Here is a 24,631-nt window from a genome sequence, read left to right as displayed (position 1 = left end):
TTCTTTCTCTAGCTCAATGCACAATGCTACATTTGAAATCATTTTGCTTGTTTGTTCAACAGAACAGGGATAGCAATAAACATCTTTCAATATTCCTTCTTTTTTTTCTTTTATATGTCTGTCTTTCTGATTAATAGCCTGTGTACATTTCTCAGTGTATTAGTAGCTGAAAGACTGCCCCAAAGCTATCATCATACATTTTCCCTGGGACTCAGAAATCCAGTATTCATACCACATTCAATACATGAATAAATATTAGTAACTTGGTCTACAAACTTATACTCTATAAAATCAAAGAGAAATTTCAGAAGTACTAATTTGGAAAAATACCACTATCAGCTATTCTGTGTCATTTCCCACCAGCAGCCAATGTGGCACACTGGCATAGAACTGCACATTTCAACTACTGCATGTATGTGTAATTGGATAATAAGTTTTGTTGTCATTCATTCCCTCTATGTCCATGATGCTTAATGCTTTGGCCTGAATTTCCACCAAAAATCCCTCATTTCCTGATATGCAATTATTATTTTGCCTCACATAGTTAAGATGTGCAAGTGGATAGTTTGTTAAAACACGTGTATATCCTAAAGAATGACCTCTGAAATAGAATTACCAGTGAATGCTGAAATTGAGTTTTGAATGGGCAATGACTAACAAGACTCAAGCTCTTGATTTAGGGTACTCACTCTATTGACAAAATATGCTGCAAAGCCCAAAAACGCTATCAGGAGTATGATAATGGGAACAAAAAGAATCATTAGTTCACTCGTACATCATTCCAAGCTGAATGACAGGTAAACATACTTGAAGGAACCAGCAAAACAGGAAAATCTTGTAATGAATTAGGGTGAAAGCACTTAAAAGTTTGCACCAAAACTGAAACAAAGTGGTAAGAGGCCTCAGACATCTATTTCAGTTAAGACCAAATGCCATTTGTTAGAACAGGACTGGCCAGGACACATCATTCAATCAATATGGCCATAACTGTGTAAGATGAAAAACACATGAGGTGTGCTGGTTTTATCTTGTGAATAAGGATAACAATATAAGCTGAAAGTAGGAATTCCTGAAGAATCCACTGAAATCCTCCAAACTAGCAAGAAACAGAGATACTGATGATATGATAATTCATGCCTAACCGACATACTGTTCCATGACTAAGAGCTTGAAATGTAACATTATTTTGCAGTAATAATGCATACATGATACTTGCCATTCTGCAAGAAGAAGCCATAAGCAATCAAATCAGAATTTTATATTTTCCCCACTCAGTTATGACCTTCCACATTCACTCGGTACACACACAGCTCTAATTTTAAAATCAATACAAACACAGGTGTCTAACAATCTACATCTATCACTCAGCTACAGCTACCTCGTATCATGGAAAAAATATCAAAGAATAACAGAAGCTCTCTCCCCCTTTTAGAAAGGTTTCAGAGTAAGACAGTAAACCACATTGCTGCTTTAGACAATCACAGTATATACAAAATTACAGTTTTCAAATGAGAAACATATCAAACAAACAAAAGAAAAAAGGATGAGTATCTGTTACCAGGCTAAACCCAAACTTTCCACTTTCCAAGGTGATTAGAGACTTATAAAAGTATTATAAAAATTAATATTCCTTGCGCACTACTTAATTAGCTAGTTTTCCAACTGGTGAAATTCTACATGAATATAATTATTTCCTAATGAACAAAGCAGGCAACAGCTTCTAGAAACTTCTAGAGAGAACCCAGTAAAGGCTCTGTACAAAAGAAAGAGGCTGGGGTTTTTGTTTTACCAAGCCTAAAAGGTTTCCTATTTTACCTGTTAGAATATACATTCATTCACTTATTATTCTCTCAGAAAGAAATTATTTTTCTGTAATACGGTGGGATGTTTCCCTTATCTCTTCATTAGCATCAGTTTACACAAATGGAGTTACAGACAATCTTTTTAAGCACTGGAGTATTCTGCAGGTAGAGAGACCACCACTGTGTGTTTTCCTTAGAGATCAACAGCTCTCTAAGGCAGCTTCCAACACTGGAGCTTGAGCATTGCAAAATGAGCTTATGGTTAGTAACAGGATACAAATGCATTATTCTGTTAGCCTCATTTTAGCTGTATACAGCATTCTGGCCACAGAAATGTACTGCTTTTTGAGAAAACACATCGAAAGATGGGATCAAAGAGTGTCACAGCATGCAATGTTGTGACATGTTGCACAACAGCAATACTCACAATGAAAAAGAAAAAACTCATAATGTAACAATCCTGAGCATCATACTGTTACTTTGGCAACAGTATTAGAAGTGGACATGTAATGGCCTATGGAAAGACAAATATACTATTGTACCCATTCAAAAAAAGCACCGTGCCCAGATAAGTAAGCAAGGAGTCAAAAAAAAAAAAAAAAAGAGATTTGGGCAGTAAAGCATAGCATAAAGATACCATCAAATTCTGTTTGAATCTCATAAAGACAGCATATTCCCTAATTAGTAGAAAACATGAGGGCTGGTTTAGACTGGATGTACCCTCAAATTAATAAAATGTTAAGTATTTCTGTTACTATTCTACACAGATATAAATAGGTTTTCCTGGTGTCTGTTTGTCCTCTGGAAATGAATCACAAGATGTCGTCACCTAAAGCATTCACTACTGGCTCTGCCTGCATACACACACAACTTATACGTTATCCCCTGCAACCTAAACAAAGGCGGTCCCAAGCATAACTATTGTTTCTTATAACTGCGCAGTGGTAAAGTACTGAAAGTGCAGTTTTCCTCTGTAATTTTGCTAGACATGTAGTTTACACAAAAGTTACTATATCAGAACACCATCTCAAGCCAGGCTTCTGGTAGTCAGAATTACACAATATATGAATGGGTGAACTAGTCTACAGTTTATCAGTATGGTTTTGCTCTTTTGCCTTCTGACAAGGCCTTTTACAAAGGCCAATACCTCACAAATTCACATTGCCCCTTATATTTCCATCGTCTACTGTAATCTTCATTTCAACACACTTGTCTGCTCCTCACTGCAATAATGACTCATGCAAACTATGTTTTACACCTCTCTACACTTGCCTTCTTCTTGTTCCAGCAAACACCTTTCATTGGTGAAGGACGCATTTCCTCTCTACTGTTACTTTTCAGGAACAGTTTCATGGAGAAGACTTTCCAAGACAGTGAAACCACCCTTTATCAACCAGAAAACTCCAGTCTTGTAGCATGGACATGCACACATTTCTGTAAGAGGCACCTTCTGTGAAACAGCAAGCTAAGGTGGTTGGCAATATCTGGCAATCACAGCCTGGGATGCACAGGCTGCTTTGCAGCTTCTGTCCAGGTTAAGAAGAACACGCTGTCTGAGACCTGCTCCTGTCCACAAGGAACTGTTTTGTGAATATATATTTACACAGGCCTGAACTACAATCAGGTCTGCCAGACATATCAGTTGAGCTGAGGCACCACCAGAATTTAAAACCTAAGGAGCTGCTTTAAAAGATGAACACTTTTATTGTCTTCATTGCTTGGAATAAAACATGGCTTGATATCTCATCTTGTACCAAGGGAAAGGACTACTGAAACTCTGACACTTCATAAATGGGGAAAATGACCAAGAACAGCATTTTTCAAGCCATTTTTCTCGGTGACACCATCTGACACACTATCTGTTCCAAGATAAAACCAAAATACCACTGATTGGCAGAGATACTGACAATAGGAGAGAATCAGACTCAGGAGATGACTCAAAACTAACATCTCCACAAGCATTAATGTGTTATTTAGCCCCCTAACTCTGCCTCAGTCAATGCCAATTTTGCATAGTCCTCAGGGACATCATCACAGTCTCTGGTATCAGAATTGCTGGGGTGAGGGGGTCAGGAATAATCTTTTTTGAAGTGTAACCTTGAACTGCAAGTATCACCTGTGATTGATCACCTGTGAGGGAAGCCTATGTATAGATCCCATACAGTTAAATCCTCTTCTCAAACAGTGACAAATCTAAAAGAACAACTGCAGCACAGGAACTAGATTCTTAATTGTACAAGAATACTGTGTCTTCTCAGTAGTGCAACTCCCATAATGATTTCAGAGCTCTCCTGTTAGATCCCTCATACATGAAATGCGTCTCCCTACATCTCTCACCTATTATTCCTAGTACATCAAAGGCAAACTTTGGATAAACAATCTTATCTTTTTCAGATCCCTTCTGTCACCCTCAACAGCAAACAGATGGCTAAGATGAGTAGGAACTACTCACATAGAAATTCAAAGGAAAACAACTCACTTTACAGTCACTGCCGCTCTTTGAGCTGTTATGTCAGCTTGCCTTATGCTTCCACTGGCAGAGTACAGCACTGGTCTTACCTGAGCTCTGAATGGCAGCTGGAAGCACACTGGTTTTGGTGGTTCACGATGAAGGCACAGGCTATACAGGCCTCTCTGTGACCCTTCATGAATGTAAATATTACTCCAAGCTTCTATACAAAAGATACAGGTAAACGCATCCTGACCCACATGCAGCAGCTTGAACAGCAAGTTAGCTGTACTGCTTCCTAGTATACAACTGCTTTTCACAATCCTCAAAATGAGCCTCAAAAAGGCTTCCTAACTGTATGTTAGTCATATTTACATAAACAAACAAAAATATTTTTGTGTACAATGTTCCTCTACATGAACTTTACAAATGTTCATATTAATAAATGCCAACACAATCAATGACAAATGCAAAATATTTCAGAGTAAGATTTCACTGAAAGACCAGTACATCTAGCAGATTAGTAATGCATAGCACATCCAAGCCAGGAAACATTTTAAAAGAGAAACAGAAAAAAAAAGATTTCCATTACCTTAGAAGTCCTTATATCCCAAGATTTAACTTCCGGGCTGAACCCTCCACAAATGAAAATATTTGAGTCTGTAGGGTGGAACTTCAGTGCGCTGATCCTAAATTCATTTTTGCTGCTAAATATCTGCTTCCCTAGAATAAAGTAAGAAGCAGAGATTAACATTTGAGCAAAACCAAAAATGAAATACGTTATTCATTTCAACCTGGTTTTAAAAATAGCAATGTTACCAAAAGTGAATATGTTTATGTGAACACATTTCAAGTATCTAGGACTACTCTTGATTTACTGGAAATACAAGACTGAACTCAACTAACTTCTATACATGTGTAACTACTCCTGCTCATGGGCTTCTGCACCACTGACTGCTTCCTACTGAAAGGAGAGAACAAGCAGTTCCCCATACTGAGGAGATCCACCGAGGTCCCAGTTCATTTGACATGCGGGATTAAATCCACAAATCCAATGACTGAATGTTTCCCTAGAGAAGGCATAGTCTTTCTTTCAGAGGGATAAAAATACCTAGAACAAAACATTGTTTTACAGAAATACCATACCCAAATTGCACTACAACTCTTGTGATGTTTACTTATCTTTCTGCGAAGGCAGGAGTGAAACTTCATCTTGAAAGTAGGAAATAATTTGCATACCATCATATGAAGGCAATAGCTGTTCCCATGGATACACTGTTCCCAACGTTTAATTGTGTACACTAATCTCTGCAGGATCCTGTGGTTAGCATCAACTGGAGTGTCGACACTTTCAAAAGCAACAGCATTCAGCTAGGTTAATTTATGCGACTTTTCCACAGTCAACTGCTTCTTTTAATCCTAACAAATTCATGATACTAATGCATTTGCTGAAATACATTTTTTAGAAGAGCAGTCTGCACCATGAAAAGTACATTTACTCAGTTTGCAATTTCAACTGTGCTTTATTTTCTATGTATCACACATAAAGATCTACAGTAAATAAAGTTACTGCTTTAAGCCACAGTGAAGAAGGTACTGCAGATGTAAAAACAAATAAAATTAAAAAAAAAAAATCCCACACATCAAACCCTTAAAATATTGTGGCAAAAACTCCCCAAAATATTCATTAATCTATATTTTCAGCAAGTGAGGCTTAAAACAGGCTTTCTTAACTGAAAATACTTTGAGCTAAAGATGCTGGTGATGGATATATTTACTTACTATTAGATGAATGTTCATTCATATAGAATTTTTTTATGCTTAAGTTGGAGCCAGTTTATTTGATTTCATCATCAGTTCCATCTGCTGAACTCTACTTACAGTCAAGAGGCTAAGACTTGTCAATTTATTTATTTATTCATTTTAGAGAGGAGAGATTTTACTTCATCACACATGTTCTTTGAGCTAGCAGGGTCAGGGAGAATAGAATGAAGGGAGCACAAGGGAGGGGTGAGTGTTGTTCCATGTGAACACTGTTTTTTTGTAGGGGTTTTCTGTTCTTTTTATAAAGATTCTCTACTAATTACCCATGCAAGATCTAAATGGTCTCTCTGTCACTACTGAGTGAAAGACTTAATTTAGTCCTTAAGTACCTTCCCCCAAAAGAGAAAAAAGTCATAAGGGCAGTAGGGTTTCTCTTTACAAGAAATATGCAACAGTGACCATCTCTCACCATGGGAGCTTTCAGTACCCCAAAAGCTACAGAATCAGAGAAAAACAAACAAACAAGCAAACAAACAAAAAACCAAAAAAAACAAAAACAAAAACAACAAAATTCCACAGGGAAGGAAGAAAATATTAAAATCATTAGTTATAGGAGCAAAAAGATATTGCTCTCAAGTACACCACTACCAGGCATCGTTTGCAAGCTTTAGAAAAGTTATATACACATGCTTCTTCCTCTCATCCTCAACACTTGAGAAAATACTGGATTTCCCTGTGGAGACACACTAGCCAGTTTAATAGCTCTTTGCTCCTAAAGGAACTTGGTTCCTAGTAGTATCTAGTTTAATAAACAATCTGTGAGTATAGTCACCAAGTTTTAAATGGCACTGCAGCCAGAAATTAACAAAAATACAGCTTACCTGTACTAATCCTGTCTAACAGTTTCATACAGCTTACTTGTACTAATCCTGTCAAACAGCTTTATAAAGGCTGCATCAAGCAGTTGCTACTCTCCATAAAATACGTCATCCACACAGCATTAGACAAATTAGTGATTCAGCAGAACTCATCATCTAACCTTGCAACAAACATTAATTGTTTAACTACCTTTACTAAATAGGTTTTCACCTCCACAATACTTCTGAAAACTGCTTTTTCTATAATACGCACATATTTCTTTCCACTGTACTTTCTAGCCTAAGATATGAGAAAGTCAGGTAAGACAAAATCAAAAAGAGATGTGTACTAAATTCAAGACGCATTTCATCTAATAACTACAAGATCTGTTACCTTTTCCAAAGAAAGATTGATTTAAGATCATTTGTTTGTTATTAATTAGTCCATCTTTCAATCTCTTCCCCAGCTACTTCCAATTATTTGCTCAATATTTATTCCAGAAACTAAAATTCTCTATTTCCCTCTTCTCTCTCCTCTGTTTTTAAGAGAAGTGGGTACTAGTTTTGCCCTTGTCTTCTAGAGGCTGTTATTTATCCAAAAGATTGCATTGACAGTACACTGTAATGATCTCAGTACTATGAGTTCTATTTTATAGTCTAATAATAAATAAAATTCATGCAAACAACCATGCAAACAAGAGTATTTTATTCATCTCTATATGCTCTAACCTGCTACTTTACCCTATTTAAGCTGTTACCTTACTGTTTGATGCAGATATTACCCATGCTAGTTTTTTAACTGGTCTGAGGAGCAATCACAATACATTAATCTTAAAAGCCCAGGCTCTCCAATTAGTACTTTGAAGTAAAACTTTCTTTCTCATTCTCTCAGCCCCCAAAAGTGAAATTCAATTGAGCATCTCTTTTTGGAAACTCATTATGCTGTGTTCTGAAGAGTTGGTGGTATTAGACGTATATTTGAATTTCATTCTACTGCCACATCACAGAAAATGAGAAAAAGTCTGGAATGTGGAAGAGCAAAGGAATAGCAGCAGATAACATGCTCAAAAGGGGAGGATCACAACAGTACAGAAAAGAAACTCTCCTATTGACAGAACTTGAATTTATGCATAATAAAAGAATCTAAGTCAGACTGCTTGTCATGCAAACATGCCTGAGCCCATCTAAATGAACTTTACTAACATTTATATTAATACATCCCTTGAACCTGTCCGTTTTACGTATTAGGACTGCAGAGCTGAAGTACCCAGGCACATTCTCTACACAGTTATGAAATCTCTATCACTGTATATCTTTCTGAACTTCAGAAATTTAGGAAAAATATCCAACTGAGAGACAGAACAGATCACTGCAGAATACGATATGGGGCAAAATAGCTCATGCAATCCAGTGTTTTAAAACAAGAAATTCAACTTTTAGTTCTCTTTTGTGCCGACTTTACTTTGTGTGTTTTACTACCATGAGCAGAATTTCCTGCTTTCCAGGCTGCAACTATGCTATGATGGATCTAAGCCATATGGGTTGGGAAATCCAGCTTCAGCATTTGTTGGAGATCCTGCTTCACCTTCCTGGAAGTTGGTATTTACAGTTAGGTATATTTTTCTCTAAAATGATACAGCTTATTAACATTAAACATACAACTTTTGGGGGCCTTATTCTATATGTTGCGAAAGATGTTCTTTGAGCAGAAGACTCCCTTATCCACACAAGAATACAACAGGTATAATTCAGCAAGCTTGTATATACCTTTGTTGTGCATATATTTATTGCATTTTAGTTCATAAAGGCAGCATAACAAAGATTCAACCAACTCACAGACTGTAGAAAATTATATCTTCTGAAAATCTATTTGGCTAATAGAGGGAAAATCTATACCCCATATCATTTTCCTGTATAAGAGGTTGTTATTCCAAAAGCAGAGAACAAATATTTCTCTCAATCTTTAAGTTCACAATTTCAGTAACAAGATCTACCTCATCTTTACAGTGTGGTTTTTATTCTTAAAGTGCTTAATTCAATTCTTCATTTATTAAAGGCTCACCAGTAAAATACACAGTATGGAAAAGAAAAAAATCTTTTAAAAAATCTTGAACATATGTTTCTGGCAGCCTACTGTGAAACTGCTCAACTATGAAATCAGATATTTTAAAGGCTATTTAACATGGTGAATTTTTCAGAGAATATCAGCATAGCTACTGAGCACAGGATGCTTCTGTAACTGTGTTTAGTGGTTCTCAGGTTCACACCCCTACCTGCATAATCCAAAATCATTCACTTCCTTACACTACTCTATAGGAAAAGTGAAGCCACATTACAAGGACATGAGAGTAAGCTCACTTAGCAGAATAAGCAGAACTTCCCTGACTGTATGCATTTAAAAAAAAACAAACAAAACCATGTCAACTGGGCTTTTTTTCTGAAGTGTCATAGAAAATTTTTATGCATATTAAAACAACATACTATCTATTACTGGGAGAGAAGAGGTGGAATAGAATGAAGTCACAGCTCTCCTGAGGTGATGCTTATGTATGAGCACTTGTCCTGGTGAACTGGAATCTCCTATGTGAACAAATACAATTATATTTATTAACAATAATGTTATATCTATAGGACTACCACATTGGAATATAAAATAAAATACAGAAAAACAAACCTGCACCATGTTTTTGGAGGGTACAAAATATTCCATTGAGAGACTCTCAAAATAATGCAAAAATTTTGTTTTGTTTTCAAAAACCCTGACGGATTTAAGTGACCACATTATATAGAATCTGAACTTTCCTTCAAAACCAACAGCCTAATTTCAGTATCCTGGCCATGGTAATGTGAAAACTTTCAAAATAATGGGAAATTAAATTTCCCATTATAAAACTCTGAGGAAGTTATATTTGAAATCAAGTTCAGTCCATGAACTAAAATATAACTGCAGCATTTGGCAACACAGGAAATGTGCCAGAATGTCTTGGAAAATTCCCTCTGTCATAATATCAAAGAAATGAGAAGTATCTGTAATATGCAAATAGAACCAATCCGGCCAGTGTTCTGCCTATGCTACTGTACCAGTTATTTGTGTCTAATAAAAAAAATCCACTGATGAATAAAACATATATTCCAAAAATAAAACAGTTATAAATAAATTTTAAAATTAAAATTACCTTCCTAAAGTTGGTAAAGCATCTCCATTACATCTGGACATAATAAAAGCTAAATGTCAAATGCACTTGACCAGGAATTGTTTTAAAAGCTTTTTTTTTTCAGTGTTCTGTGAATATAGCACTACCTACTAATCTGTAAATAACAAAGTGTCTGAACTATCACTAGTAGAAATGACTGCAAGTGTGGTCTTAGTAGAGATGAACCAGGGAGCCTAGCTGGTTCAGACTGCTGCATTATTATCACATTTGTGAAAAAAAATCAGAAAGTTTTATTTTTATAAAAAATACTTTATATAAAATAGGACAATAAAAAATATTAACAAGTAATCTTTACAGGCAGCTCAGCTGCAGTTTTTGGATCTACTAATATTTGCAAAACTCCACACTGCAGTACTGTACATGCTTCACGTAAACGGCAGCCAAAGAACTACTCATGCGAATGACACATGAATAACCTTGAGTTCTTTAAGTATTTTATGCATATTTCAGATCAGAAATATGCACTGAATATGTACATCAGTTTTTAAGAAAACTGAATTTTTGTTGTGGAAAAACGGACCACTTGCAGAAAAGTGGAGCATCTTAGCTTGACTATCCTGAAGTTAGAAATATGGATGACCATTTAAGATAATAAATGATGATCTATAAGGAACAAATTTAGAAAAAGAAGACTTGTACAACAGCATCTACTTCATCAAACCAGGACAAGCGAATTTGTTGTACCACAATAATTTGAACTCTTCTCTTTCCCTGCTCTTCCATCATAGCATCAACAAATCGTACAGGCTGAACCTCCGGGGGGCATCTAGTCCAAATAGGACTAGACACTCACAGGTAGATCCAGCTGCAGAGGGTTACTCAGGGGTTACTGAAGTATCTGAGTATCTCCAAGTATAGAGACATTAAAGTCTCTCAGGACAGCCTGCTTTAGTGTTTGATGACCCTTGAGTTGAGCCAAAAAGTTTCCTGTGTTCTTACATTTGTCCTTTGCCTCTCATCCTTTAACTGCACATCTCTGAAAAGAGCCTGGCATAATCTTCTCTATGTACTAGGTAAACACTTACAAATCTGGCCCGAGATGAAGGTAACCTTTGCTGCAAGAAAGCAATGCTGACTCATCTTCAGCTTCAGAACCCCCAGATTTTTTCTGCAAAGCTACTTTATAGACAGTTTAGCAACGGCCTCTTCTGTTGCACAGGATCATTCCATTCCAGATGCAGGACTTTGCATTTGTCCCTGTTGAACCTTATGAGGTTCCTCTTAGCCCATTTTCCCTGCTTGCAGTATCTTAGACCTCCCTGTATATAAGAACTTTCATTAAAGACACTTGACAAGTGGAAGAAGTTTGATGGTGTAAAACTGCAGGATAAGATTTCATGCGTCTTCTACCCTTGCATGACAATTTCTATGCCAACAACAACAAAAAAAACTGCTTTGTGATTAATGAGATTTCAGTGTCTGCTGCCATCCCAAAGCTCACATCGCAAAGATTAAAAAAAAAAAAAAAAAAAATCCCTCCAGAACATACAACCTCTTAGGACAAGGGATACCCAAACTTAAGTCCAAGCTTAGAAACAAGATTTCCAGGGAAATTTATTCTTTCACTGCTTGTTACAACATGCTGGCACATTTCTTGAAGAATCTTGTAACTAGCTGTCGTCAGACCCAGAACAAACAATTAGCTAGACTACAATTTTGATTTAATAGGGCAGAAACTATGTTCCTAACAGAAAAACAACACAAAATGAGAAATGAGAAAAAAAAAACAAAAAAACAAGCTCCAACTAAGCAGCTCAATACCATGCATGTTCGAAGCTCCATTTGCAATCTTTCCTAAACTTTTAAAAGTAATTCTCTTCAGACTGTTAGGTTTCTTTTGGTGAAGGGCATGTAGAAATTTTTATAGCACAGATGCAATATATAGAATCCATACTGAAAAGGACAAGAAAGATTAGACTTTGGCAAACATGACTAGAAAAATGCTGAACCAGAACAACCTACAGAAGAGACAGAGCACAGAGCCTTAAAGACAGCATTATTATTTATAAAATCTCATCAGCATGCATTTACTGGATTTAAACACACTGGTAGTCAGCTCAGTCTAGCAACAGACAGTAATTAAGATCAAAATCCAAAAATGTATCTAAAGTTCTCTGTAAAGGAACAGTTCTAACAGCTATCTGAAGTTAATCAAAGAAGAAATCATCTCAGCGCTGATGAAGAGTGAGGAGGAATGAATGATTCAGTGAACTAATGTAAATCAAAACCTTATAGCCATCTTAGTGTTTTTCAAATGGAAATGAGTCTTTTTATATCAAATTGATTTGGATTCCAGAGGGAAACTGCTTGCCCTGTTTCTCTGAAAAGAATTGACAAGAGAGAAGGAAATCAGAAACTGATCTGTATGTATAGAAAATGACAATGAAATTCTGATCACTTGTGTGATTTTTGCAAATGAAGTGTGTGTCACTAAGTCAGGTCTAAACATCAACATTACAACTGCAGTTCGCATGAGTTACAAGGAATCCCGTGTCCTTGAAATAAGGCAATAATGAATATCTGGTATTTGCAAGGATTATAAGCATTCATTTTACCTTTACACATAGTTAAAGTAGTCAGAAATACTACATAACTCACAAGTTGGTTTCAAATTTGTTATTGTTGTCATTGCCTAACACACGGAAGTACCTTCATCCAAATGAACCACTACCAACAACATAAACCAGACTACTATCCCACTACTGGACAGTTGAGTCAAAAAGACGTTAGAAATTAAAGCATATAATTAAATTATATCATTATATCTTTGGAATCTGTTCTATTGTTTTACAAAATGAGATTTTCCCCACAGTAATCCCTTCAAATGACTCAGGCAATCAAATTTATTCTACTGCTATAAACCCCATTAAGAATGTAGCCATTCTGTTTAGAATTTGTAAGCACAACTTGCATTAGTAAGATTCAGATATATATGAGGCTAAAAATTAGAAGGTTGCTGCCATGAGACTGAAAATAAAAAAACAATAAGTCTAACAAATTAATGACTTGGTATATTAACCTCATGCAATATTACTACATCAGATATATAAAGCTCTTTTCCCCATTATAAAACATGAATATTCTAAAAAAAAAAAATTTGGTAACTGCGTCACAGGTTTTACATTCCCAAACTCTGGCAGCTCCCTTCCAGTCACCACTGAATTTAAATATTTCTGGTATGATAAGTGTTGAGAAAAATAAAATCTTAGAGCATGGAAAAGAATCTTCTTTTCATGTGAACAATATTCACAAATTTCCTTGGCCACTTTCCCAGTTCATCTGAATGGGATTACTGCTCTCCAGATATTCGCATACAATGTACTTCTTTTACATAACAGAGAACCCTCCTAGATGAGAACTGCTTGTAATTTCTGTAAGTATTTCTTTTGTAGTCTTACAAAAAAAAAAAAATTGCACCTTTGCGGGAGTTAAACATTTAAAAGTAAATTAAGTGGAAAAAATAAAATTACATCTCTTCAGCTGACAAGCTACTATTTTAGGTCTAATCATTTATACACACGCAGAGGTGTCCTATTATGTACAGCCCCAATGAATGCTGCCGTTTGAATGCAGGTAACATGCATAAAGGAGAAAAGAAACATAGCTAATAGAACCGCTTTAATGTGTGAAGGCAACATGAGGAGAGACGCATCCTGGAAATTAGCTGCTAAGGTCACAACATTACAATCCCAAATCAAATTCACAACTACATCAAAACAACACAGGTTCAGTTTCAAGGTTTCATAACAGAATTTAAGTTTCTATTTAAAAAAATAAAAAAATTATTAACTTTAAGCACAAACTTAAAACCAATCCCACTGAGAATGAGATACAAGCCTATATTTAAATTAACCATATGTATATATGTTACTGAAGTCAGCTTTAAGAAGCTCTTCAAACACTTTAATGAATGATCATGACACAGCATACAAAAAATACACATTCTGTATCTGATGATAGAAATTACATATGTTCATGAAGTTAAAGATACTTGAATTTTCTTAAGTATCTCCAACTACCCTTAACTGCTGAGACTTTTTAGTGAGGGCATGTTTCAAAAATTCTAACTTGGAACTACAGATTTTATCTATATTTTTAAAAGAAAGAATAAAGTTAGTAAGATACAAAGTTATCTGTACTCGATAAAGATAGGGCTATAATGCACCCTTACATGATCTTTACCTGTTTCTACATCTGTTAAATGCAGCATGGAATCAAAGCCCCCACTAAGGATCCTTCTTCCACAGGACGACCACCGGGCAGCTCGAACAGCACAAGAGTGACAGGAGTATGTTTTCAAACAGCAGCCTGTATCTACAGCATCCCATACCTTAAAAAAAAAGGATAACAAAAACCTCATGAAGAATCATGGTATTTTTTTTCCATGTATTGATAAGTAGCCACAGCAAATCACTGTGGCTGACAAAGCTTTGAATTCTGAATTCAAATACTGCCAAGCTGTAGAATTCTGTTTGAAATAATAGCATGGTTGATAAGAATTAGCACATTTTATTTACAAGGCACAAATCACTACTACATTTCTATAGAAACATAGAATGGTTTGGGTTGGAAGGAATCTTAAGCCCCCCTGCCGTGGTCTAGGGCCCTTCCACTAGACCAGGTTGCTCAAAGCCCCATCCAACCTGTCCTTGAACGCTGCCAAGGTTTATGACTTTATGAGTTGTTTCATTTTTTGAAATGTCTACATAGCTGTCAATGGCTATTCATGTAATACTTTCCCATTCATAACACTGTCCTACCTCTGTGCAGGAACATATCCAAATACACTTGCCCTTAAAATAACTTTTCTTCCAAATTATTGTCTCTATCATGTCTTTGCTTTCTATCGAGTAAAAGGAATGCTAGCAGATTACAGCTTTCACATCTGCCTATAGATAGGCTACTATAGTATTTCTCACACAGTTTGTAATTCACTTCACTGAGGAGGCAGATAGGAATATCATCATGCAACTACATGGAGACTTCTAAGGAGTGGCCTAAGTAATTTTTCAGTTTCTTCTGGACAGAATTAGGTTGATGCTGAGCATTTCTAAAAATCATGTTCTACTAGTTATCTTTTTTTTTTTTTAAAGTACAAAACAACTAATATTTTTAGAGCAAAGATAGACCTGCTCATAAGTTAAAAAGAATCTTTAAAGAGAAATGCAACTGTTTCCCAATAACATATTTTAGAGAATAGAACTAGTCTGAATTACAATTTCAGTTACTACATATAGTACGTAATAATCAAAAGCACATCCTTTCCATGGTGCTCCTTTTGTCAGTTTTAAAATTAAAAGTTTAGCAACAAATGACCCATGAAAAGATCCAGTATGCTCACCTCTAAGAGAAGGATAAATATCAAAACTATTTTCCCTATCAAAATTCTGTTTCAGTAAAAGATTATAAAATAATTTACGATTGTAAAATGCAATATAATACCTGTTGAGTTGTCTAATAAAATAGATAACAAATGCTATAACCATACCAGTAAATCCTACATTTTATTACTTCTAATATTAGTAGTGCAAATAAATCAATGCTTTGACAGTGCTTCATGACAGTTTTATTGCAGTTTCAGTAAACCCAAGGAAGTTTATTGCTTTAAAGTCACCGTTTTACTTCATGGTACTTCACGATGTGTCACTTTCTCCCTGCTGCAGAATGAAAACGCTGCTGAGGAGCTTCAAAGTTTGTTCTGAATTTTGTCCATTCCAATCAACTTCTCAAGTCTAAGATCATTTCTATAATGCTAGGAACAGATTAGGCAATTAACAGAATACAAAAAAAAAAAAGACTTTTTTTTTAAAGTGAGAAACAATTCAACCTTCATGTATGTCAGCACAAGAGCACTGAAGTTAGCACTAAAATAAAATTGACTACATATCTGTGCATTTTAAAGGACATTAAAAACAAAACCAACTTGGTAAATCAGAAAACATAAGCAGACATTTACTTTGCTGTGGGAACAGCACAATTCACAATACAAGAGAATGTAAAGGGGGATAAAAAAGCAAGACTCTTGGTAATGTATTTTTATCTTCAATCATATTTTGTTCTCACTGAACAAAAAGGACTCTAAGACAATATCATTCTTATATAGTCCAAACTCAGCAGATAGCATTCCACTACAGAAAATCATTTCAAAGAATCTTCTAGCATGGAGCAAAATTCTGCAATGCAAAGCAACCAATATCATTAATTACTTTAACAGTCAGGTAAGTCTGGAACCGTGATGGCCATACCGTAAGTATTCTACCCTATCCACAGGAAAAGAAATCAGGAAAATCTTAATATTAAACTGCTTTTGAAAGTAAGTTCCTCTGCTTTAATGAGTTTTAATGATTATTTCAAGATTCACAGTATTAAAAAAAGGGTTAGTTGTGTCTTGGAGGGCTTTGAGGAAGCTAACGAATGAATCAAGATGAAAGGAAAAAAAGGATGGTACATGCTTCAGATACTTTTCTGTCATGTTTAATGATTAAGTATAAAAACTCAATTTTCACAAAAGTATGAAGCAAAGCAAGTTCAACAGCACTTCTGAGATCCTGCTTGATTAAAAAAAGTGTATAAATGGAAAAAGCACACCCCTAAAACTGCAAATTTCCCTTCATTACGTGAAATGCAATAAGCAATCAAATCCTGTGAAGGAGACCACTGACTACGCACAAGGTACAAGTTACTGAGTACTGCATTTCTCCCCACTGTTCAGCTTTTCATCAGGTCTTGTAGCCCACATAATGGTGATGTTGCAACGCCTTCTGGAATTAGAGCCACGTAGGCAAGGTAGTCTTGACTGAGGAAATTCACTCTATTGCGAATTAACATAAACTTTTAATGACAGATTCAGGTGTTGAGGAAAAAAGACCAAGAGTTAAACGACCACTTAGGGGAACCCCTTCCTTCCTCAGGCCCCACTTCAGTCCAGTGCTTCTCCTCCCCTACTCCTACCCCAGCTTCACTTGTTTTCACTGGGTGGTATGCTCATTCCCTTCCACGTACCCAGTAGAGAATGGCCATCGCAGGAGGCTGGGGTCAGGACCCAAAGGCTTTTTGTTGCCTCTCATTGCACTTCACTCTTTTCATCCCCTGCTCTTTGCTTCTTACTGCTCCTATGCTCCCTTGGTCCAAATGCCCATCTCTTTTCTTATCTCTTCACATTGCCTTGTGTGTGTCCTCACATGCATCCTTCTGTTTCCTCACGTGTCTTTGTGGCTGTGCCCTTTCTTCAATATGTGTGACAGGGGAACTCACAACTGCCTCCCATACAGGCCATCCCTGCAGTTCTGGCTACCAAACCCCACAGTTAATGCCTAATACAATCCATCAGTTTGACAAAAGAGTTAGGACAGACCTCCATCAAGATACGGTCCAATGCAATTCACTGGAGCCCACTAATGTGCTTTTAAATAATGGTGAGAGGTGCCACTTCTACTGTGGCTTTGCAGCCTAATGGGAAGAGAAGTTAAGGCAATGGAAGATGGCAGACCCTGTCCTGCGGTGCAGGGGCAATGCTCTGCAAGCTTTACCGAGGCACATTCAGTCCTAGGTATGGTTCCATATAACCCACCTGGGATTTTCCTTAAAGTCTCACATCTTGTGGATTTAGCTCAGTGTAACTTTGACACATTAGTGTGTGTTCTGATGCAACAGTAATACAGCGCAGTGTGCCCCCTGAGGAACAATTTCAGAGCTTTATGTTTCAGTATTCATCTTCCATAGGAAAAGAGAAGCTTTACTTCCTATTTGCAAGTGGTATTTGATATTTACAGTTAACTTCTCAGCAATCACTTGAGAAATGCAGCCATGCCCACAGAAAGTCATTTAAAGGTGTGCAAACAAAAATGGGTGTGCAAAACTGAAATCAAGACAATTAAAGGACAAACAATGCACCTTCTGTACAAATAAATTACAAAAGGGTGGGAGATGTGAATGCTCAACTGTAACAGAATATGTCTGCCACAAGTTACAACCACCATTCCATTCACAGTATCACAGTATGCTAGAGATTGGAAGAGACCTCAAATGATCATCTAGTCCAATCCCCCTGCCGGAGCAGGAACACCTAGATAATGTTACACAGGAATGTGTCCAGGCGGGTTTTGAATGTCTCCAGGGAAGGAGACTCCGCAACCTCCCTGGGCAGCCTGTTCCAGTCTTCCGTCACCCTCACTGAGAAGAAGTTTCTTCTCAAGTTTAAGTGGAACCTCTTGTGTTCCAGTTTGTACCCATTACCCCTGGTCCTATCATTGTTTGCCACTGAGTAGAGCCTGGCTCCATCCTCGTGACACTCCCCCTTTATATATTTATAGACACTTATAAGGTCACCCCTCAGTCTCCTCTTCTCCAAACTATAGAGACCCAGCTCCCTCAGTCTTTCCTCATAAGGGAGATGTTCCACTCCCCTAATCATCTTCGTTGCCCTGCGCTGGACTCTTGCCAGCAGCTCCCTGTCCTTCTTGAACTGAGGGGCCCAGAACTGGACACAATATTCCAGATGGGGTCTCACCAGGGCAGAGTAGAGGGGAAGGAGGACCTCTCTCGACCTACTAACCACCCCCCTTCTAATACACCCCCGGATGCCATTGGCCTTCTTGGCCACAAGGGCACAGTGTTGGCTCATGGTCACCCTGTCGTCCACTAGGACCCCCAGGTCCCTCTCCCCTACACTGCTCTCTAACAGGTCGTTCCCCAACCTGTACTGAAACCTGGGGTTGTTCCTGCCCAGATGCAGGACTCTACACTTTCCCTTGTTATATTTCATCAAGTTATTCCCTGCCCAACTCTCCAGCCTGTCCAGGTCTTGCTGGATGGCAGCACAGCCTTCTGGCGTGTCAGCCACTCCTCCCAGCTTAGTGTCATCAGCAAACTTGCTGATAGTACACTCAATTCCCTCATCTAAATCATTGATGAATATATTAAATAATACCGGTCCCAGTACTGACCCTTGAGGCACTCCACTAGTTACAGGCCTCCAACTAGACTCAGCCCCATAGACTACAACTCTCTGGCTTCTCTCCTTCAGCCAGTTCGCAGTCCACCTCACTACCTGATCATCCAGTCCACACTTCCTCATTTTAGCCGTGAGGATGCTGTGGGAGACTGTGTCAAATGCTTTGCTGAAGTCAAGGTAGACCACATCCACCGCTCTGCCATCATCCATCCACCGTGTTATTTCCTCATAAAAGGCTAAGAGATTGGTCAAACATGATTTCCCCCTGGTGAAGCCATGTTGACTGCCCCTCATAACCTTCTTATCCTTGATATGCCTTAAGATGGCACCAAGGATAAGGTGTTCCATCACTTTCCCAGGGATGGAGGTGAGGCTGACCGGTCTATAGTTACCCGGGTCCTCCTTCTTGCCCTTTTTGAAGACTGGAGTGACATTTGCTTTCCCCCAGTCCTCAGGCACCTCTCCCCTTTCCCAAGTAAAAAAATTAGCTATACAAGCAGCTATATTTGAGAGGTTTAAGCAGTGTCACATTCAGCCAAGTCCCAGTCTATGTTTGGTGGAAAACTGACAAAAAAACTTTCCATGACGAAGCAAATTCATCTTTGCTCCCTCTTTTTCTCCCAACAGACACACATATCAATGCAGACGGTCTTTCTGATAGCTTGGAATTTTGCACACTAAAAGAGAGGGAGCTTTGACATTTGCTTTGGCCATTCCAGCTCTTCCTGCTATCACACAGACAACTGTCAAGATGTTTTCTATTGTTGTTGAAGCAGAGATTTACTGGTGACAGGCTCAGTGTCTGGGAAGAGAAGTTCTGGGTTCCTGTCTTCACTCCTGAAATAATACATATAATTCTGTACTTGTTCCAGCATTGAACTGTAATTAAAGCAAACATCAAATGCTCTTTGTCTGCTTTAGCTCCTAGGCCACAGCCATACACCCTTGTCCTTGCTTTGGCCACCTGAAACATGTAATTAGGGTCTGAATATGCTTACAAGCTCTGGGGACTGTCATCCTCCATCCTGTTCCTGAATTTCTGAGCTGCTTAGGCAGGTAACATGCACCTACCTTCCTCACATTCCTAGAAGTGAGAGAGATGTGAACCATGTTACACCAACAAATGGAGAATCTACTGTATTTCATTACAAAGGAAAGATGTTTCAACTCTCATCCGAGGATCATCGCATAGCCACCACCAAGTCTGCATTTTCCAACAGTCTCTTAAGTAGTTCCTTAATCCTGCATATTTCTACTGCTTAGTCATAATTAGGGGAAAATGTGGCTAGTGGGAGAGTTCCAACATAGCCTATCCAAAGCTTAAGACTAATGTCTACTCAGCAGTTGGTGTTTACTCCAAACAGGCAGCCACTGTCATGTAAAAAATTATATGAGTCCTTCTCACGTGAATTTGCCTCTGACAAACACTCAGTTGTCAGCTTAACAGATTCTCCAGGATGGCAGGCATTTCAGAAGTTTTCTTGCAACTGAGATAGCCAAGTGCTTCAAGAACAACGTGTGTGTGGAAATTCATTTTTTTCCTAGTATCCTTTCTTCACTTTTTCCATATGCTGGATATGCTGGCTCAAACTAGGATAGAACAATAAGCCTAAAAGACTGCATGGCAGTAACCAGCAGAGTTGACGAAATGACCAAAGACCATCCACCATGATGCCTGAACCCAGAAGCATGTTCTCTAAATTACCAAGGTAAACAATAAACAAACAGTTACTAACCAGTAGGCTGGATTGTGGCATTTCTGCTAGGAATATAGAACTGGGTTACAATACAGCTACCAGACTTCAGTCTCAAAAGAAAAATTTTTAAGGGCCTGATACAAAACAGGGGATGAGATCTCCCTAGGAATCAGGGCCACTAAAAACTTCCTATTTCAAATGAGTGGAGATGCTGATCATGCTTTGTCTGCCAAAGAGGAACATGAATCACAGACTCTTTCCCAGAAAAGGATCCCAAACCCATTCTTCCGTGTGGCTTCAGAAAAAGGATTTGTACCCAAGAGCAGTCTAACACTGAAGGCAAAGGCTGCAACACTATAAAGTCATGGTTGTAACAACCACAGCTTTATTTTCAAAGTGTTTTTAAGAAATTAGATGTCTTTGAACCATTTAGAAAGTCATATTTTAAATACCAAAGGCTGCTGAACCTTAAGCGTATCTAATAACAAATGCTTTTAAAAAAGTTTTATAAAATAAACTCGTAAGATTTACCTGGAATAAAGCCTTACATATTTAGTACATAATAAATTACTTGGGCAGGGGGAACAGCTCATTAAAAAATACACAGGCTGAGATACATATATATTTCCTTCACAGGCATTGAAATGTTTATCAAGCATTACAGGACTAGATGCTATCATGCATCTGTCAAATGAAGACAGATTTATAATCAACTGTTTTTACCAAGAGATCAACTGCTTTAAGTGCTTGACTTCAAAACTCAGCTCTTACAGAAACTCAGTATTATTTCTAGATGAAATATTAAACCTGGTGTTTCTCTTTTATCTTCTGATGTCAGATGTGATTTTAATTGCTGAGCTAAGAAGTTAAAAGCACACATTTCAGCCTGCTATTCTGAAAATACTGCTTATTGCCACAGATTCAAGCAATGTTTTACATTATAAATAGTAACCAGTCCATCCTTTCCCCTTATAAAGAACCCCCAAAGCAATGAAATATGCAACTCTTATTCAGAAAAAGACACATATTTCTGTATTACCTCCCCTAAACCTACCATTATAAACTAATGAATTCTGCAATATTTGAAAGAAATACATAGTCAAGACTCAAAGCTTTGAAATTACCTAGTTACTTTCAACGATTATATTTAATGCCTTTCTGGCATTAAGATATCATGAACTTTTTAATTCCATTTTTTCCAGTCTTATTAAAATTGGCTTTAAGGTGTCAGCTCATTCATATTTCCCTACTAGTTCCTACCCTTATGTACTTCACTATTTATAAAATTGCCTATTTCTTTTCCATCAATAGCTTTCACTTCATTTGATTTCCTCTCATATTATAGAAAGTATGATGATTACATCGTTATCTGCTAGGATTAATATATTGTGCCAGAATGGCAGATACAAACATTCAAGTGACAAGATTATACTACAGATTCTTTTAAAAAAGCAATTTTCTTTTTACTTTCTCCAAGGCATATTGTAATTCAATTGCTCTTTCACATTCTTCATGATATTTGGAAATAAAGGCTTTAGAAGTTGACTGCTTTCCTACATAGCTTACGAATATTGTATAAAAACTGCAACCAGCATTTTAGGTAACATAACCAGACCTTCCCACCCTCAAGATCAAATGTTCACAAATCACATAAGCAACCAAGCAATACAGCAGATAAGATTTATTACGGATGATGTGTTTCCAGATCCTATTTTCTGACTGAACACATTCAGGAAAACAGCCCCTAAAAATACAGTACTTTGGGTTGAAGATAATAAAAAATCTCCTGGTAAATCGCTAAAACAAACAAAAAAAAAAAAGGGGAGGGTAAGCGCTTGATATGTCAATGAATAGCAGCCACAGAAGAATGTTCAGTAGTCTGCTATGCTATCAACCAGCCAATAGGACACAAAATAAAGGCTTTTATCTTATTTACCATCCAAACTAGGCATTCATTCCTAGAAAAAAATAGCCACAGCAACACAAGCAGAGTAACAAAAGTAACATGAGAGCTCATAAAGCATATGGAGACTGATAAATTAGGAATTGAGCATGTCTCTTCCATTGTCATTCTATGATTACCTATAATATGCTTGCCTCCAAGCAAATCTGGTTGCAGTAAAGAAACTACTTTTAGGAAGAGAAATGTGCATCTACTCAAACAGACAGTCACTATAATCGCACAGTGAACCCAAGAACAACAATTAAGTTGTGATAAATTGTTACAAATTAGAGGCTGGGAGCAAGTATCAGGAATTAAGTTGTATGCATTTTGAATTTGGATGCGTAAAGGAACTACAGCAGAGCAAACCAAGAATATTAAGCAAGAAATTACTTTCTGGAGCATGTATAACAAAATTTAAAAATTTTTAATGGATAAATTCAAGTTAATTTCAACATAACATCCATACTAAAATAACAGAACTCTTGCCCCTCAATTTAAGCAAATTGTGTTATTCTTCTGTAATTACCAACTTCCTCTGTCAATGGCTCCTACTACATGGACAACAAGAAATCATTTCAACTTCTCAATTAATCTAAATACAAAGATGGCATTTAAGAAAGAGTCCTGTTCTAGGATGATGTAGGATAGTAATGAGTTACAGAAAGAATGAAGAATTACTATGCTTTGACTAGAATATATGCTGCTCCCTTCCAAAGCATGCTCAGGTTGCTCCACAGACTTGTGAAGCTGAAGAGACACGACCCTCTGCTTTTCCATTTTTCTAATATCATTGCTCCCTGGTATGTTTCAAGGAGGAAAAAAAAAAAAAAAAATGTACCTGTTAACTTGAACAGATTTAACAGAATGGTACTCTCTGAACCATACTGCTTTTCTGCCCTCATTAATATCTAAATCTTGTAATTTCTAACAAATACAGCAAAGGAAGCCCCCACTGTCTCCAAAAAATCATGCTTTTTCTAGTTTGCAAAGTAGGCTCAGAACTGTCGTTTAAAAGATTCTTTGAAAATCAATGGGCCAGAGGGCAGAAGTAGTCCCAGAGTAAAATTAGAAAAATACATTTGCTGCTGATGTTGCTTCTTCAGATTCCCCACTTGGATGAGGTGCAGATTTGGGCAGGATTGCAAGTGTTAAGTGTACCTTAAGTATCTCTAACCAATAGCAGTAAGGATAAGAAGTCACTCACAAACAGGTACATTCTTTTGTTTAGAGAATTGAGGCAAATGAAAGCTAGGAAAAAGAAAAGGAACAATAGCAGAAAGGCCATAAATAGCCAAGCACTAGAACTAGTAGGTGTACCTAAGCTTCTCCAGCCACCATGATTGAAAAAATTCTGATCTCGAATGGCATGTAATGCAATATATATAAATTCCTAGAGTAACTACAGGAAGATTTAGACTTTTGTTGCTGTTTCAATTTGTATCTTCTTAAAATAGTGACCTAAATATTCTAGTTTAAGTAGAAGGTAAAATTTGTTGAAAGGAGAATTAGAAAACAGGTCACTGTCTTTGCACTCTTTTGTCTAAACATGTAGTTAAACAGTGTAAAAACCAGACCTAAGGTCTAGGAAAAACTATGAGCTAAGGTCCAACTTAGAATGTAACCTCTAAGCATTAATAAACTTATTTCTGTACAATCATGAAGGGCATAAATAGATATTCAGATAGACTATGACTGATGCCATTTGGGCATACCAGCTTAATTTGAAAGCCAAGTGTCCAAAAAAAAAAAAAAAAAAAATAATTTTTCATCAGGATTCTGTAAAGCTAGATAAAGCTAACACATTTTCAGATGTGTTGAACACTTGCTCCAGGAATTTTTAAAAGTGTGCTAGGGAACATATTTTAAATGATATCCATCTTCCTAATCTAGACATGGTGTAAGAAGCATATATCAATGCTGTCATTTGAGAAAGCACTTACATTATTTCC

The 24,631-nt window shown here is 37.1% G+C and overlaps 1 protein-coding gene across 2 annotated transcripts in view; it reads right to left on the bottom strand.

The window, feature by feature from the left end:
• Positions 1-24,631, bottom strand: part of WDR25 (WD repeat domain 25) — a 66,439-nt gene that overhangs the window by 15,387 nt on the left and 26,421 nt on the right. For both annotated transcript variants that reach the window (XM_057418941.1, XM_057418940.1), the window contains exons 2-3: positions 14,270-14,417; positions 4,844-4,974 (exon numbers count right to left, since the gene is read on the bottom strand). In XM_057418941.1, coding sequence (XP_057274924.1) covers positions 4,844-4,974; positions 14,270-14,417 — 279 coding nt within the window. The remainder of the gene's footprint in view (positions 1-4,843; positions 4,975-14,269; positions 14,418-24,631) is intronic.

The sequence above is a fragment of the Pezoporus wallicus genome, unplaced genomic scaffold (genome assembly GCF_028554395.1).
Source record: "Pezoporus wallicus isolate ANWC-B61680 ecotype Strahan unplaced genomic scaffold, APGP_CSIRO_Pwel_v1 contig_7066, whole genome shotgun sequence".
NCBI lineage: Eukaryota > Metazoa > Chordata > Aves > Psittaciformes > Psittacidae > Pezoporus > Pezoporus wallicus.
This window is presented reverse-complemented; position numbering and strand designations above follow the sequence as displayed.